The 17,743-nt window shown below is 42.8% G+C and overlaps 1 protein-coding gene across 1 annotated transcript in view; it reads left to right on the forward strand.

The window, feature by feature from the left end:
• The window catches only part of LOC311039935 (diphosphoinositol polyphosphate phosphohydrolase 3-beta-like), a 36,037-nt gene that overhangs the window by 7,950 nt on the left and 10,344 nt on the right, over positions 1 to 17,743 (forward strand). Inside the window, exons 2-3 of the mRNA XM_084049962.1 lie at positions 2,465 to 2,787; positions 14,453 to 14,563. Coding sequence (XP_083906088.1) covers positions 2,560 to 2,787; positions 14,453 to 14,563 — 339 coding nt within the window. The 5' untranslated portion in view covers positions 2,465 to 2,559. The remainder of the gene's footprint in view (positions 1 to 2,464; positions 2,788 to 14,452; positions 14,564 to 17,743) is intronic.

Here is a 17,743-nt window from a genome sequence, read left to right on the forward strand (position 1 = left end):
TAATACCTGCTCATGATTCAAGCTACAGGGCGTATAGTTAACAAACAGAGACAACTCATAAAAATATATCAGAAAGGTCATTTTTTGTTTTTAAGTAAAAGTAGCAATACCAGTAGCAATAAAAGGTCTGTATTCACATTTCTACTTGAATAAAAGTACAAAGGTATTGGCATCAGAATATACTATTTTTGTCTCCGCCAGGCCGAAGGTATGGCGAGAGAGTATGTTTTACCCCTTGTCCGTCCATCCGTCCGTGTGTGTGTCCGTCTGTCACCAGCTAATCTCCGGCACCGTTGGCCCGGTCGCTCCGAAACTGTGCACACACACTCCCTGGAAGCCAATTCAGAACATCTGCCCCAAATCTTTCACATGGGCCTGTTATAGCGCCACCAGGAGGCCGATTTGTGCAAAACCCATTTTTTTATATTACTCCTACAAATGTTATCCAAACGTCATGCAAATCGGTACACAGTATCACTATAGTCATGTGATCAACACGGATCTGTCCGATTTCCCATATTCCATCCTCATTGCCTAAGGTTGGCTTCCAAAGTTTGCAGGATTGGTCCGTTAGACAAAAAAAAAGCCTCAAAGTATACACACAGCTTGCGATTTCCGTGAAATTTCACACGCACATTCCCACTAGGCCAAGGAAGAAATGCCACCCTTCTCACATTGGCCTGTTATAGCGCCACCAGCAGGTCTAATTTAGCAAAACACATTTTTGGAACAAAATGCCTCACATCATGAATGCAGTGTCAATGCAAGAATAAATGGCACGGTTGGCACCCTTTTCACATTGGCCTATTATAACGCCACCAGGAGGCCAGAATAACGTACCTGACCTGGCGGAGACCTGTGCTCCGAGGAGCACTTTTTCTATTTTTTTTTTTTTTTTTACATTTTGGGGTAAATGTTCTACATTTCAATACACCAATGCATTGACAGACAATTTACTTTGTAATTTGTATTTTTGAATACTTGAGTACTTGAGCATAGCCTATACTTTGCCCACCACTGGGTGTTTGCTGCACTGTCCTGAGCATAGTTAACCCATGAAACCATCAGTCAAATTGTACACTAAATTAAATGGACACCCAGTGTATGTGCATACAGACATGTAGCTGTAAATTGTACAATAACTAGATAGATAAGCCAATTAGTCACTGTAGTATAACACTGAATAACAGATCAATGATAAGCTTTTTGTTGCTGGGCTTGTTTTTTTTTGCTATATTGGGACATTTGCACATAGATCAAACATATCTATCAGTCCTACAACTCTCCTTTAGTAAATATCCATGCTGAGACAGCATGTCTGGGGGAAAGCAGCAAATGAAATGGCACAGGACTTAATATAATTTATCTTAATTTTTTTCTCTTTTACAAAAAAATATAATTGATCAAATCTAGACATTGACAAATGTAGTCTCCTCATGTCAGCGGTTGGCTGACTGACAGACAACTACTATCCAATGAATCACAGCGCCACCGTCCCTCTGGGATATGGCATTTAGCCTGTCCCAGAGATCTAACCATAGATCTAATGATCAGTGGTGGAAATAATACTCAGATTTTGTATTATTATTAAAATAAAAGTAGAAATGCTATTATAAAAATACTCTTACAAGTAAAAATCCTTTATTCAAAATGTGACTGGAGTAACAGTGGGCTACAAAAGTAATGGCATGAAAATATACTTAGAATACCAAAGTAAAAGAAAGTAGGTAAATCACATTTTCCAACATTTGTCAAACATTTTCGAAAATAGCAGATCTAGAAGCTTGCAATCTGGGAACCCATCATGATGCAAAGCATTATGAGCTTGTAGATCGCCTATCGACTAAGTAGGCCTTAGTAGGCCTTAATTAATTTATGTTTCGTCATAAAGCTTAAGCTTTCAAATAAATGTTTAGGAGTAAAAACTACAGAATGTGCCTCTGAGATAGGCCTAGTGGAGTAGAAGTAGGCTATAAATTATATATTTTTATTACATGGCTTGGTTGAATGCTTAATTTTGATTGGTCAAGCACTGAATTCAGCGTGTGTTATTTCTGAATAATGACCGATGAGCTCTATATTTCTCAACGACTAGGCCTAATATAATAAAGAAAAATGGAAATATTCAAATAAATTAAAAGTACCTCAAAATTGCACTACTTGAGTAAATGTAGGCCTACTACTGGCCTGCTTTAGTTACTTTCCACCAACAGAGAGAGACCCCATGCCATGCATCACACCCGCCCACTCCACTCCACCACTCCGCCCCCAACCACACGCACCCCCCCTCTTTGGACATGCGCAGTAGGTGCGAGGCAGAAGCAGAGGAGAGGAGTGCTGTAGGTTGTACATAAGAAGGAGAGGAGATCTGCCTTTACTTCTGATAAACATTGGAGCATTGGAGGCTGCTGTGGCGAGATTACATGAGTTACATGCACTGATCTGTGATCTGATCTCCTTCCAGACACACAGGACAATAACAGAGAGATAGACAGATAGACGAATGGAGGATTAATCAACAATCTTGGGACAGTTCTGACGACATCGATTCTACCACCGATGCTCGTTTTCTCTCCGAAAAAAGGACTCGGTGCAGCGGTGTTGACTCCGGCTTTCGTCGAGTCCGTCGTCGTCGTCCCGCCGGTTCCGATCACTGTGGTCGGAGTCGACTTGGAACCGTCGTCCTCCATCATGAAGTTCAAGCCCAACCAGACCCGGACCTACGACGGCGACGGGTTCAAGAAGCGGGCTGCGTGTTTGTGTTTCAAGAACGAGCGAGAAGAAGAGGTGAGGAGAGGGAATCCCTGCAGTGTGTGTCTGTCTGATAGTCTGTCTGTCTGTCTGTCTGTCTGTCTGTCTGTCTGCATCAACACTGTTACAATGTTCTGTCTGTCTGCCTGCATCTGTCAACACTGTTACTCTGTCTGTCTGCATTAACACTTGTTACTGTCTGTCTGTCTGTCTGTCTGTCTGTCTGTCTGCATCAACACTATTACAAGGTTCTGTCTGTCTGTCTGTCTGTCTGTCTGTCTGTCTGTCTGTCTGCATCAGTGTTACAATGTAACCATGTGATGTATGTCTTCTCTTCATCAACACTGTTACAATGTAATAACACTGCTACAGTGTTACGTGGTTATCTGTTTGGCATATATTATCATTTCTTCTATCATCCATTCAGATAATTGTGCTTTGATTTATTATTATCAGTCTACACATGATTCATGTCGTGTTATTAATGACATCACGTCACGTTACGACGAAAGACCCCCGTGGCTTTTGCTTTTCATTCCTCTCTCTAACTCTCTCTCTCTGTCTTCCATCCTGTCTTTCCTGGGGTGTGTGAGGAGGATAGGATTGTGTTGTCCTTGGTTTGCCACTTCTGCCATCGGTCGTTATGCCGGAGGACACAATGAATTGCTTTTGCTAGTAGATTCGCTGCGTGTGTGTGCGCGTGTGTGCGAGAGAGAGAGAGAGAGAGAGAGAGAGAGAGAGAGAGAGAGAGAGTGTGTGTGAGTGTGCCCGCGGCCATCCAGTTTGGTCTAGTTTGAGAAAAGAGACAGATAGAGCGAACAGGAGGGGGGCGAGGCGCGTCGACCGCAACACGCTGGGTCACTTTTTTCTTTTTTTTTGTTGCCTGGTGTAGGATAAGAATATAGGCCTCAGTCATGGCTGCTATGTTTACATACTGTAGGAATATTATATCACTCGAAGACTGCGTGACTTTTATTTGATAGGCCTGTAGACAGACGGAGCTGTGCAGCCTGAGAGGCACGCAGTGACCACTCACAGATCATGCGGAGTGGGCAGTGGCAGGCAATGTGTTGCCTCACTGAGAAGTGTAAACTGAAGGGAAAGCTTTTCATGTCAAGGACCACCCACATTGATGTTTATTTGGCCGCGGACCCCAGTCTGAAAATATTTGTGCTATGGGGAACCCCATAAGATTAGAGATTTGTCTTGCTTTTCCAAAAATGTTTCGAAAATAGCAGATCTCCAGTGATCTTGTACCTGCTTGTGCATGTGCATCCGAATAGGGTTAAAGTGCTGATTGTGATGCCATATTACGTCATTTTGCTGGGGACCCCCTGGAACACCCTCAATGACCCCTGGGGGCCCCCGGACCTCACTTTGAGAGAACCACTGGCTTAAAGGGACCTAGAGCTCAGTCATTTTTTGTTTTACCATGTAAACACTCCAGTGTGATCATTCACAACTTTATTTCCTGCATGTTTTAAGATGTAAAAATGTTTTGATATTTTGAACAGGTGTTGTAGGCTACTGTTGTAATTACCACCCCACCCCTGACCATGGTTTTATGTAGGTTTAAAAGTTGTATGTCCTACTACCCGTTGCAAACCCACCTAGGTCTCCCAAACTTCTGGGACCAAACTTCTGCCACTCTTTCATAAGGTATTCCCTGCTTGGCCAAGGGTGATATTACACTAATGAGTTTCTGGCAGTAGGTTGTCAACCAGTATATAGGTGTTCTACTCCTATCGTACTACACATGGGTGTAAATGTCTCAGTGGAAGAGTAGGGAGAACACCTGGCCACTACAGATGTATTAGTTATACTCTAGTCTAGCCTAGAACAGTGGTTCCCAAACTTTTTAGCTCAAGAGCCAAAAGAGAAATCAGACGTTTGCCCGGGACCCAAACTAGTGAAAATAGCAGCTCTACAAGCTCACAACGCGTCCCTTCGAGCTTGCAGATCTGTTATTTTCACTACTACTATAATTTAGGGAATTTTGTTGATTATTTTTATTTTATTCAGGAAATTCTCTTTGACACATTTTGGAATTTGTTTTCAACTTGTGAAAAGTTGTGATTTTCTTACAGATGAGTTAAAAAACATTGTATTCATTAAAATAAGTTCCGTATTACAGCTTTAAGATTTCTCTTTTTTTCTTTCTCTTTTATCAATTAAATACAATAAGTGTAAGGTAGTTTCCTGTTGTTGTTTTTTTGTAAAATAAAAAAATCCCACCCCCCAGCTCTGTTATGCAATATAAAAAAATGTGTTGACTGATATCACTGGGTTGGCAGCTCCGTCTGTCTGAGCCCTCTGGTGTTTATTGTACAGCACACACATACACACACACTCAGCGATTTGAAGATTTGCACGCACGTATGCACACGCAGACGGATAGACACACACATACTCACAACAGGGGGCTAACTTCCACATGGGTACAATTTGTCTGTGATGTTATTTTCTCTCAAAGTTCAGGACATTCAGTTTGCTAGTCTTGTGGGATGGATAGTTCTTAAAAGTCTTTGAATAAAGGCTTGCTTTGAGACTCGCCACAGATTAATGCTGGGACTTTAGAAACAGAAACACTCAATCTGTACACACACACACACACACACACACACACACACACACACACACACACACACACACACACACACACACACACACACACACACACACACACACACACACACACACACACACACACCAGATGTAGTGCCCTGATGTGTGGAACACAAACACATTGCTATCAAACTGTTTTGTTGGTGGAGGGGTAAGGCTAAAGCCGCACTCTGCAGCCAAGGTGTATCACAAAACACCAATTAAACTCTGGACAGCAGACACCAGCAAACCGTTTTTTTCCTTCTATAAAAAAAGATCGAGCCTCTCGCAACACAGATGTTGCATTAGCCAATATTGTGATTTCAGTGTACTTGCAATATATTGTCCAACCTTATATTTACAGTACGTAAATAACAGGAGATATCTACCTCATGCTCTTATCAAGATGCACTCGGTATGACTGGGTCAGTGAAATGAGCATAAATTCCTGGATTGTATGGGCCAAAAACAGTACCCAGTTAAAATGACTGACAATTTCTGACAAACACCTGTGTCCCCAAAACGATCATTTCCTCAACTGCTTCACCATTTGACCATGAAGTCACGACATAATGAGATGCTGTAATGAGATGACATTCCTCTGTTAAAGTTCTTCTTTGTCTGTGTGTCACAACATGTCATGACCTACTTTTGGGTCCCTGACCCACGGGTTGAGAAGCACTGGTGTAAAATCAATGAATGAAAGTTATATTAGGTCACTCATAACAATATAACACACAGAGTCGACATTAGTGCCGTGGAATTGTTTACTATTTGTATCCATTTTCATTTAAGGCTTAAATGGAGCTTAAATTTTAAGCTGATGTGAATATTCTGCAATTAGCCAGTTTGAAATTTACAAAGCAGGCCCACATATGTTGGTAGACATTAAATCAAGGGCAGTTTTAATCACATAGTAAGCATGAAACCGCCAAAACCACTCTCCTCTGTTTTGGAGCTGTGGATGATAATGAATAGTTTCTTTAAAATGGGTTTAGTGCAACTTTCACACGCAACTAGCACAACATTTTACACTACTGGATATAGTACAGTTCTTAGCTCTACACTTCAAAGTGTGGTCTCATTAAAATGTCCAACTGTTGTTAACTCTTGTATCCAAACAAGGTGCTACGTTTTATAATTAGTTTAATGACCTCCAGAAAATTGCTCTATACCCTGTCTCTTATTTAATTTAAAATATTTCTAACACCTTTCCAATCCCAGAGGATGTCTAGAAAGTTCGAAACAAGTAAATATGAGTTTTATAGCTCCAAAGTCCATTGTGTTTAAAACTCCTGTTAAACTGTCATCATGTCCTCAGTGTTTATCTTGTACCTATAATCAAAGTGAAGACCACAAGAGGAATGTGTCTTTGTTTGTTTGTTTTGGGATTTTGCACTCACTGGTCCATGAGGGCCTACTTCTTCATAGAAGTAGTAGGTGCCAAACCCCCCAAAAGTCCACTTCCAAAGTGCATTTTCTTCATTTATTCATATATATATTTTTTTCTCCAAAGGATGAATCAAACAAAAACAGTAAGAAATATTTTGGTCTATCCTCAAAGTTGTCTATTCCACTTGTACTGATCAGACACACTCTGCCCTGCCCTGACTCATTATATACAGGCCTATATACACACCTGTTGCAAATGATCTATTGATTACAGCAGAAAACATGCACAGTTCAAATACTATCAAAAATATTTAAACAAACACTAAAACTATAAAACCTTATTATTACAAAACTAAACTAGAAAAAGTACTCCTCGGAGCACAGGTCTCCGCCAGGTCAGGTAGGTTAATGTGGTCCAGCAATGGTGATGGAATATGAAGAATCGGACAGATCCATCTTGATGAATACCAGTCATTTCGCCCATTTCGCAGTTCGCCCAAAAAGTCGGACATTTCGCCCGCTACAGTTAATAATATATAGTGAAGCTAGCTGGCCGTTTGTGTGAGAGAATGAGAGAGGGTTAGGGTTAGATAAAAGCTGTCTCTCTCTGTGTGTGTGTGTGTGTGTGTGTGTGTGTGTGTGTGTGTGTGTGTGTGTGAGAGAGACGCAGTCAGTGGGGCAAACGCAGTCCCCACGAAAAATATGTACGATTCTGTCCCTATCGGTACATAACTCGGACGGCGCGTAGTCGACTAGCAGACTGGCCTCCGTCATGGTCCAAAACTATACTTTATCGCCGAAAAAAAGTAGTCCGCGGATGACTGAAAATTCCCCTCTTAAATAAAGCCATTTATAATGAATCTCGCACAACTGATTGATTATATATTTATAATGAATGTCGGGCGAAATGTCTGGGCGAAATGTCTGGCGGTGGGCAAAATGTTTCGGACGAAATGTCTGGGGGTGGGCAAAATGTCCGCTCAAAAACACGGGCGAAATGGATTTAGGGCGAAATGTCTGGTTACCATCTTGATCACATCACTACAGAGATACTGTGTACCGATTTGCGTGATTTTTGGAAAAAATCTGTAGGAGTAATATACATTTTCTTTTTTTGCAAAAATCGGCCTCATGGTGGTGCTATGACAGGCTGATCTGAAAGATTCGGGGCAGAGTTTCTGCTCTGGCATCCAGGGAGTGTGTGTGTGCGCAGTTTCACAGTGACCGGGCCAACATTGCCGGAGATTAGCTGTTCACAGACAGACGGACACGGACACACAGACAGGGTGCAAAACATTGTCTCGGCCATGCCTTCGGCCTGGTGGAGACAATTACAAATAAATAATGTTTTCACATACAAGCACACCCACACCTGAGCATTCATTGATTTAGTTAGTTAAGTTTTTCACACATGTCACAGTATAGTGATGAAGTGCTTTTGGACTGTGCCACGCATACACCCCTGGGAGCTGTCCAGTACAACCACAGTCTTTGTTGGTCATTGTGCAGCTCCACTGGTGGTTTGTAGCTCCGTTTAATGGCAGATCAATGGTAGTTGCTGTGAGGCACGAGAGCATTTGTTTTTCCCCCAGCCAGTCTGGGATTTGATCTAGCGTCTTTTTGGGGTTCTGCACAGAACTGAAACAGCTCTCAAGTAGGAATGGGACGATAATCCTTATTATCGTTTATCGTGATAAAAAATGCTCACAATAATCGTACGGTGGAGATTTGAATTTATCGTCAAATTGTCCTCCGTCATACACTAGCACACTAGCTTTTGTTGTGCTGCAAATTCAGTACCACTTAACCCCTTTATAGGCTACTTAATAAAACAGATATGTGAGGAGCGCATTTGGTCCGCCCTTATTTCACTCTCGCCAAAAATAGCAGATCTACGTTGCAACGCGTTGTGAGCTTGTAGATCGCCTATTTTTGGCGAACGACCTCAGAATAGGGATGCAGGTGGTTAACAAAGGTGGCATTTTAAGTTTTAAGCATATTTTGATTATCGCGATAATATTGTTGATCGCAATTATTTTTGCCACAATAACCATTTTCATATCGTCCCATCCCTACTCTCAAGCTCTTAGCTTCATATAAAGTATAGTCCCTAAAACGGTTCCTTGTGCAACCATGTGGTTATGTATTAAACAGAACCATGTGGGTTCTTTATAAATAACCCACATGGTTCTGACAATGTGTAAATATGTCACAGAGTCAGCAGTAAAATCTCACATTGTGTCCTCACTTTGCCCCTTCTCTCTCTCTGACATGCTCCGATTATGTCTGTCTCACTCTTTTCTCCCCCTTTCTACTTTATTTCTGTCTTTCCTCATTCTATCTTTCCACACCCTTTGTCTCTGTCAGCCTTTGTCTCGCTTTCTCTCTTTGCCCACTTTTTTTCTCTCTCTTCCCGTCTATCTGTTTTCCTTGGCTTTCAATCTCTCTACCAAGCAGTTCTCATTGAGTCTCGACTCTTTATTGAATAAGGATGCGCGTCTTTGTCTGGCTAATGTGACTCTGGACAGCTCACTGTACCATGGAGTCAGCGTTAGCCAGACTATGATTATCCAGGGACACATGAGATGTTTTAAGTTAATTCTTCTCTACAGTTGGTTTGGCCAGGCTTGGGTGTACACTGTACACATTAGCTACTTGTTAGTAATAAACGAGTTCCAGTTGATTTTGCACTTAAACTGGAAATCCCTCTGGACTCGGAGTGCCTGCTAAATACCCAAGCTGTGGAGAATGTCTCTGTTGCTCTGCTCTTCTCTCATTATCTCTCTCATTCTCCTTCTCATCATTGTTCACTCTCTCTTTCCCTTGTTTTTACATTTCTCCTGGTCTCTGGCATTGCTCTCTCTCTGTTCCTCCCTCCCTCCGCTCCTGTGTCCTGGTTCCTGCTTTTCCCAGCCTGGCATTTATGTGACAGTCCCATGATGCCACAGGCGTTCCTCGTGCATATCAATTGTCAGGGGTAGAGGATGTGTTTATGTCCTGTTGAATATTTTCCTTTTTTCCTGTCTAGTTAGTAAAGTCAATCACAAATATGTGTGTGTGTGTGTGTGTGTGTGTGTGTGTGTGTGTGTGTGTGTGTGTGTGTGTGTGTGTGTGTGTGTGTGTGTGTGTGTGTGTGTGTGTGTGTGTGTGTGTGTGTGTGTGTGTGTGTGTGTGTGTGTGTGTGTGTGTGCGCGTGCGTGTGCGCGCATATATTATATATATTAATTATATATATATTATATATATATATATATCATTTTTTCTTTGCAAAAGCAACTTCTGGACAGAGAGTCCTTGTTGTCCTCAGTCCCCTGGAAGCTTTGTGACTCTGTTGTTTATACAGGCAAGCTATCAGTCTGGGACGTGATGATACCCCCTGATCTGGCTTAAGCCTGGCTATAAGTCAGCCATACAACCACCCCCACAACTGTATATCCACCTACACACACACACACACATACACACACACACACACAGCTTTTTCTGTCCTGGGTTACTAAGTTCATCTCAGCACGTTTGTACCTTTCACACTGTTCTGAGAAGACAAACCATTCTGAGAAGACAAACCATTCTGTCATTTGCTATACTGTAAAGCCCTGCCTGCCCGTAACTCTTTACTGTACACACAAATAGGCCATGCACCTGTTTTTTTTCTGTTTTTTTTTTGCCATGTGCTCCCCCCCTCCCCTCTCTCTCTCTCTCTCTTTTTTACAACCTTTTATTTCTCAGGGGGAAGGTTTGTCCCCCAGCAAGCTCGTTTTTCAGCAGGGTTGTGTGTCACATTCATCTTATTAGACACCCGTAGGTAGCTGTGCACTGTGTAATCGCTCTGCATGCATTTCCTCCACAACAAGCCTTTTGTTGTGCACGTGAGGGAAAACTACCTCTGCTCGCACGCACAGTCGCATACACACGCACGCACGCACGCACGCACGCACGCACGCACGCACGCACGCACGCACACACACACACACACACACACACACACACACACACACACACACTGGTTAGGCGTGGCTGCCGTTCTCCACCTCTGTCCGATGCAGCCTTCGCACACATTCCACAGCTGATGGCGTGTTTCTTGTAAAAAGCAAGTAGGTTTATTTGATCATGCGTGCCTTATTTCAGAACTGAACCGTTTGCTGTAATACTATTACCCACATATAGGGCATGGGTGCTGAACCGGGCCTTGTGATCAGTAGACTACACAGTTATCCACACTCCACAGGTAGTGTCACTATTCTGGGCATGTCATTGGAGGCGAGCATTCAGTCATCATAGGTGAAGTATACATACAGTGAAAATAGCAGACAGAAAATAAGGGGGCAAGGATATGGGTCATGGCACCAATGTACATGTAACACCCAGGATTCCAAATGCAGGTTTCCCACGCGGGAAGGGACACTAAAGCCAAACATTGCATCCAGGTATGCTTTTGGTCTTCAGTCTGAGGCTCTGGGCCGATCTGCCACACTGGGAACAGAAGCTGTTGTTGAACCTGGGTATCACAGCTAGGCCTGTCACAATTATTACATAATCGTCTAATCGCAATTATTTGAGATAATCGCAATTCTTTTTGCATAATTGTTTCCATTTTGAAAAATGTTCACACATTTTCAAATACTTGAAAATACAAATACATTTTCAAATACGCTTACAAATTATCAAATAGGTCAATCATTTCTTTGTATATTTCAGTTATTTGTCATTTCTGCCCCATGCAATTTTTGATTACAAAGCCTAAAAGGCTTCCTATGTTCCAATGTTCAATGCCAAACACACAATTAAATTGTTAATCGCAATTATTTGAGTGACAATTAATCGTCAACTTAAATTTGTAATTGTGACAACCCTAAACACAGCACGTGACGATATGACGACAGGCCAGAGCTGACGACATCAAACAACTGCTTCTGTCACACACACACACACACACACACACACACATCCCCCGGGCACGTGCCGTCAAATCAGTTTGACTTTTGGCCCCCCCAAGGCTCCGTCACCTGTTGGCCCTGCTGCTAGCAATAGCCACAATCCCATTAGGGCAAAGGAGCCACGAGAGAGACGAGGGAAGCATAGGGATGTGGAAGCCGTAGTGGAGATTAGCTGAGATGTTTGACCGCACCGGGCCAGAGATTAATGCTTTCACTGCTGGGCCAGGTGCAGGAGAGGATGATACCATCTGTTGTACAAATGGTGATCTTTGGTTTCTCCCCTCAATGTATACACGCATGCATTCATATGTATTTTCACATGTAGTGTATCTTGCCTGTTAACCACTCTCAACCTGCCTGTTTTGGGCATGGCATTATAGGCGGAAGGTTTCCCAAATGTTCAGAAATAGTGCAAATGGCAGATGCACGTGGTGAGCTTGTAGATCGGCTATTTTCGGGCAACACCATCATACGCCAAAGTATAGGGCTTAAGTGTTTAAACAGCGCCTTGCAGTCATGTAAACAGGTGATTGCTGTGTCATTGCATAACCACTGCCTGTCAGTTGGTGTTTGTTTTAGATGAGTATGGACATGCATTGTATCTGAAATGACAGAAAGAATATTGAACACCGGCGACTAGGCAGGTAGAGGAGGGGAGTGCCTCCATATGTTGCACAAGATGTTGACCTGTGGTATCTTCTCTGTGTATATAGGTTAGGATTGTATTGATTGAATTATTTCAGTCATGTGTTGTCTCAAAAAAATGCATTGTAACTGTGTATTGGCTTTGTATGGACGAGATAACTGGATTAGCGATTAACTGTGACTGGAGTAGGGGGAGGTGGACATGTAGTTCATGTTGTATTGTATTATAAGTCTTTATATGGGTGTAATATCACCATGTATTGCCTTGCTGTACAGTTGTACATGTACTAGTGTATGAGGATTAGTACAGGGGATGTGTAAAGTGACATACATACTCTCCGTAAGAACCGTGGGCTGGAGTGGGAGACAGATTTGTCACGTTTTGTCCATCAAACTTTCCTCGAATTTTATGTCCGTATGGCTGCGGACTGAACTCAACCGTGCTTTTCACGTGACGTGCTTTCACCATATGTTAGCCAGCTAGCCTACATAGCGTCTCCCACATAGAAGTGTTGCCAGATCTTGTGAGAGAAATAAGCAACCAGTTCTATGAAAACAAGCCCAAAAGAAGCGACTAGGCCACATGGACGCTTGAGCTTGTAGATCCGTGCTATATACTCTCGCAACTGCCATCTAGTGTATATAGGCCTATATGTTCTCTGATAAACGTATTGGACTGTGCTAGGTGTAATAACGAGTGTACGGCCAAGTCTCTTATTGATATGTACGTATGTTGCATAAGACGGTGAACTATAGGATTCATGTTGAGAAGTCTGTGGCTAATATAGCTTGCTGTAGCCTACTTGTCGCTGTTCTGGAAAAGGTGTCGGCAAAGGTTGCTGGGTAAGACTGTTCTATAGATGTAAGATCTGTACTGTGTGTGTCCCTTAAGTCAGTGGTTCCCAGCCTTTTGTCCTTGGAGGCTCTCCTTCTGACGTCTGACAAAAGATGTGATGTGACTCGTTGTGAGCTTACAGATCGGCTATTTTTGATGAGAAATCTTTAAAGATGTAGGCCACGCAAGGGGGTCCCAGACCCCTAGGTTGGGAACCAGAGGAAGAGAGACATACGTCCCAAACTGGGACTGGGCCATGTCTGTCTGTATGTCACGAGAGAAGGTTTGACCCCTCTCGTGAAAACGTATACATGTATCTCACAGGAATGTGTCAAGTAGCGAATTCCTACTACACCGTGTGTCATACGCTTCCAGGGTAAAATAGGTTGTGTTTACAGCCGAGCGCATTTGTACATTTCCTCGGTATGTTGATTACTGCCACTAAACAGCAGACACGGGTTTACCCGGTCAGTGCATATCGCTGCACACTGCAGCTGTGGTGTAATTTAAGCTGGACGGGGTGAGTACAGGAGCCCCTGAGAGGATTTTGTCCTTCACACTTGGTTTATCTGTATTATTTACCTGAGTCAAGTTGCACTGGACTGGAGCCCCTCCAAAAAAACAAACAAACAAAAAACCTAGAAACAAAACGGGGCTTTGATTGAGGTTCATCGACAAATTGCAACATCCTGAAAGGTCAAATCCTGTCAGCTCTTTGGATCCACCTATATAATACGTCATCGTCAAAACGATGGTTACATAAAAACATGCAAAACGATACTTGACGATGGGGGAAAATGACAAATGTGCTCTGTTAACCCTTTAAGACCTGAGGCCGATTCTACAAAAACAGTTTTTTGAAAAAAACTAGGTTGCTATATCAGTGGTTCTCAAACTTTTTCATGTCAAGGACCCTCAAAATGATATGTATTTGGCCGCGGCCCCCATCTCAAAATATTTTGTTCCATGACACGGATGCGTTCCCGGTCTTAATGGGTTAAACTAGACACAGCCTACTTACAGTCACTATCACTTGAGTTTGCTTCTGTCAAACTTTCCATAGCAGCAGTGCAAAGTCACATAGTGATAATACTCTGACACCACAGAAGTACATGCACTATAACACAGCCTCGCCCTCGTCTTGTTAGCCTTTATGATGTATTGTGATGTATTTTCATGAAAGCGTATTGACAATTTAGTTAAAAAAAAGAGGAAAGTGTGGATACTTTTGTATCTTTGATCATAGTTTTGTGGGCAAAAAGGCTAAACATCTTATTTCCACTTGTAGGTGTTGTTAGTGAGCAGCAGCAGACACCCAGACCAGTGGATTGTACCAGGAGGAGGAATGGAACCAGAGGAGGAACCGTGTGGAGCTGCCATACGGGAGGTGTTTGAGGAGGTGAGGAGATGAGAGGATGACTTGATGGATGGATAAATAAATTAGTAGTTAAACACCATACATAGTCTCTCCTTCAACATGCATTTGTTGTGTATTAGACTTGCAGTGGTAGCCACTGTAAGTCTTCCCACCTCACATTTATTACATGTTCCAAATGCATGGCTGTACCCACTCACGTTCACAGCACTCCGTGGATCTGTGTAGGTTTGGATTTTTCTGTCTTTTGACGCACAAATGCAGGAAATCCCTGCTTTGTTTAGATAGAACGAATCCTCATTTTACCGTGTCGAGTTCTACACCACTTTGAGGGAACCACATGAGGGAACGACCGGTCTGGACATTTTTGTTTAAGCAGATATCAGTTCACTGTGTAGACGCCGACAAGGTCAGCATTGTTGTCACCTGAGGGGGAAGACAGCGCAAATTTGACCCAGACTCAGTGCACTTACAGCTGTTTGATCGTCACTAAGAGGCACAATGGTTTGTTTGATACCTTGACACGCCACAGATTGGCATTTGCAATTGGTCATAGAAAGATTTTAATGATTGAACATTGTCTGGCTCAAAGGCACTTCGGCAGGATACACGACTGCTGATCAGCTGGCCCGTTGACTCTCTTGAGCGCCAATGCTTCCTTTTGGAAACTTTTCAGGATGAGTCGAAACGTTTTAAATATGGTTTCACCCAGACGCACACAAAAACCCCACTTAACATTTAACCTTTATATTTAACCTTATATACTTCCTTGTCCAGGGTCTATACTAGGCCTGGCCCCCTTCTTTTTTCCCTCTACACCAAATCTCTTCGGGGAATACATTTGGGAGATTTGGGATCTGCTATTTTCACAGAATGTGCACTAGGGTTCAACTGGTAAGAAAGAGATGAAGAGGTGTAATTTTTGACCTGCGTGTCAGAGGCAGGGTGATTGAGGAGCAGCCGGTGGTATTCCAAAGGTCCTGCTGCCCTCTGAGACCTTGTGTCCTTGGTCCACGTCAGCAGAGCTAAACTTGGCACTGTACCGGATTCCTGTACATTCACAGGCCCTCAGGCCTGCGTGGCCCCTGACATGCACGTCAAAGGGCCCGACTGACACTGCTAAAGTAGTGCCAGTCGGTCAGTCCTTGAGAAGAGGAGGGGGGGAGGGGGGGGGGAATGGGTGAAGGCATGCTGCAGGGACGTCATTGGAATTTGCCACCCCCTAGCGATCACATTTAACCTCAAATTCAGTTCTTTTATACACGTCTCTACCTCAGACTGCTGTTTTGCAGATTAATCAGATTCTTTCAATCCACGCATCTCAATCCACGCGGCCCGTCCATCTACATTGTGACGTGACACATGTTATAGACGCGTGTTTTCTTAATGTCATTATATACAAATTATATTTATTTATTTTGTGTGGGGGAAATAGGGCTTAAGTGGTAACTTTTTTGCCACCCTATATTTCGTTTTCTTTTTTTTTAAATGACACCTCTGGTATGCTGGGTGAAGGGAATGGGTGAAGGGGGAAGGAGAGAGAGAGGGGCTGGACTTTTCTCGGTGTGAGGTGTTGAATTTAGACTAAATAAATAACTCTAAGCTGTCAGGCCCTGTGAAGTGCCAAATTGTTATACAAATGAATTGTAGTAATTTGTGTATTTGAGCTAAAAATAACAACAACCCTAGGAACTTACTGTATGCAGCTGATAAGGCTTAGGTTTGCCCAGGAAAGGGAGGACTGAGTAAGAATCTAAAGTAAAGTGAGGTATTCTGATTGTTTTCTTCAACAATTATGTAACTTAAATTACATAAGCAGCGCATGAAGATGGGCTGAACCGCTGAAGCTGAATGGACAGGTTCCTCGAGTCCTGACAGTCATTTTAACTAATGCTTTAACCATTAAGTCTAATGAATCCTCTATTGCAGTGGTTCTCAACACGGGGTTTAGGGACCACCAGGGTTCATGGGCGTCCCATGAACCCTATCCCTTATAGTCCTATTATAGTTGGGAGGACTATCATTTATAGTCCTCACAACTATAAATGATAGTTGTGAGGATGTCTCCCGTGTGTCTTCCATTTGTAAAAACAAAAAAGGAAAGCAAGAACGGGAGACCGTTTCAGCTTCACCCAACTGATGGCTCGTCATGTGGTTTAGTTATGATGAGTGTTCGGGGGCGGGGGGGGGTTGTTAAGTGTCTTGTTCAGGGACACTTTGACACACACCTCTGAGAGTGTGCTAATGTAACCAAGTGGACCCATAGAGCATTAACCTCTGTATAGTCTTAGCCTTAGCCTTAGCCTTAGCCTATTTAGCCTTAGCCTTTTGTATATAATCCTTGCACTTGTATAAAATATCACAGAGCATTAGGGGTGAGTCTTGGCAGTAACTTGATGACTGCGAATGGAATTTAGATTAATTACCGTAACTTTTAAGTGTCATGTAAAGGAGATAATCGAGTTTTCCATTTATTGTAGGTGCCATGAGACACTTGTGTGTGTGTGTGTGTGTGTGTGTGTGTGTGTGTGTGTGTGTGTGTGTGTGTGTGTGTGTGTGTGTGTGTGTGTGTGTGTGTGTGTGTCTCACAGGAATCAGAGCAGCCTGGAAAGCCTGTCTGTGTGGGGGTGATGTGCGGGGATCTCACATGCACAAATTACTCATTTACAATTAGGTTAAAGCCTGATTATACTTGCTGCATCCGCGTAAGCATAGGCATACGAGAACACGTACGTAGTTCCGTTTATACTACAATTTGGTACCCAAGCACACTACACAGTATACACTACACTACACTACACTACACTACACTACACTAGTACTAAGAGAAACTTGACCGCAAACTGCCATTCTGTTAGCATTCAAGGGTTCCAGCTTTCTGTTTAGGTAACATGCATAGTTATATCACATCCTGTGGGTTGTTGTAACTATTCACAAACTATGTTACAGTTATTGGAAAACAATAAACTGGGCACTCATAGTTGATAGTTGGACTTTTGCAAATGGATCAGGAGAGACCCCACAAAATGATGGTCTTGACGGCTCCAATGGCCACAGAGAAGAGAAAATGAAATCAAACCAAGCAAAAGCTGTTCAGCCTGTGTACGTGGCCTTAACCCATTAAAACCGGGAACGCATCTGTGTAACCACTTTAAAGTAATACAATGCAGGTCCACAAATAACGATTTTTAGCAGCCTCTGCTG

This window comes from Gymnoscopelus microlampas, assembly GCF_963454915.1.
Source record: "Gymnoscopelus microlampas genome assembly, chromosome: 23".
Classification (NCBI taxonomy): domain Eukaryota; kingdom Metazoa; phylum Chordata; class Actinopteri; order Myctophiformes; family Myctophidae; genus Gymnoscopelus; species Gymnoscopelus microlampas.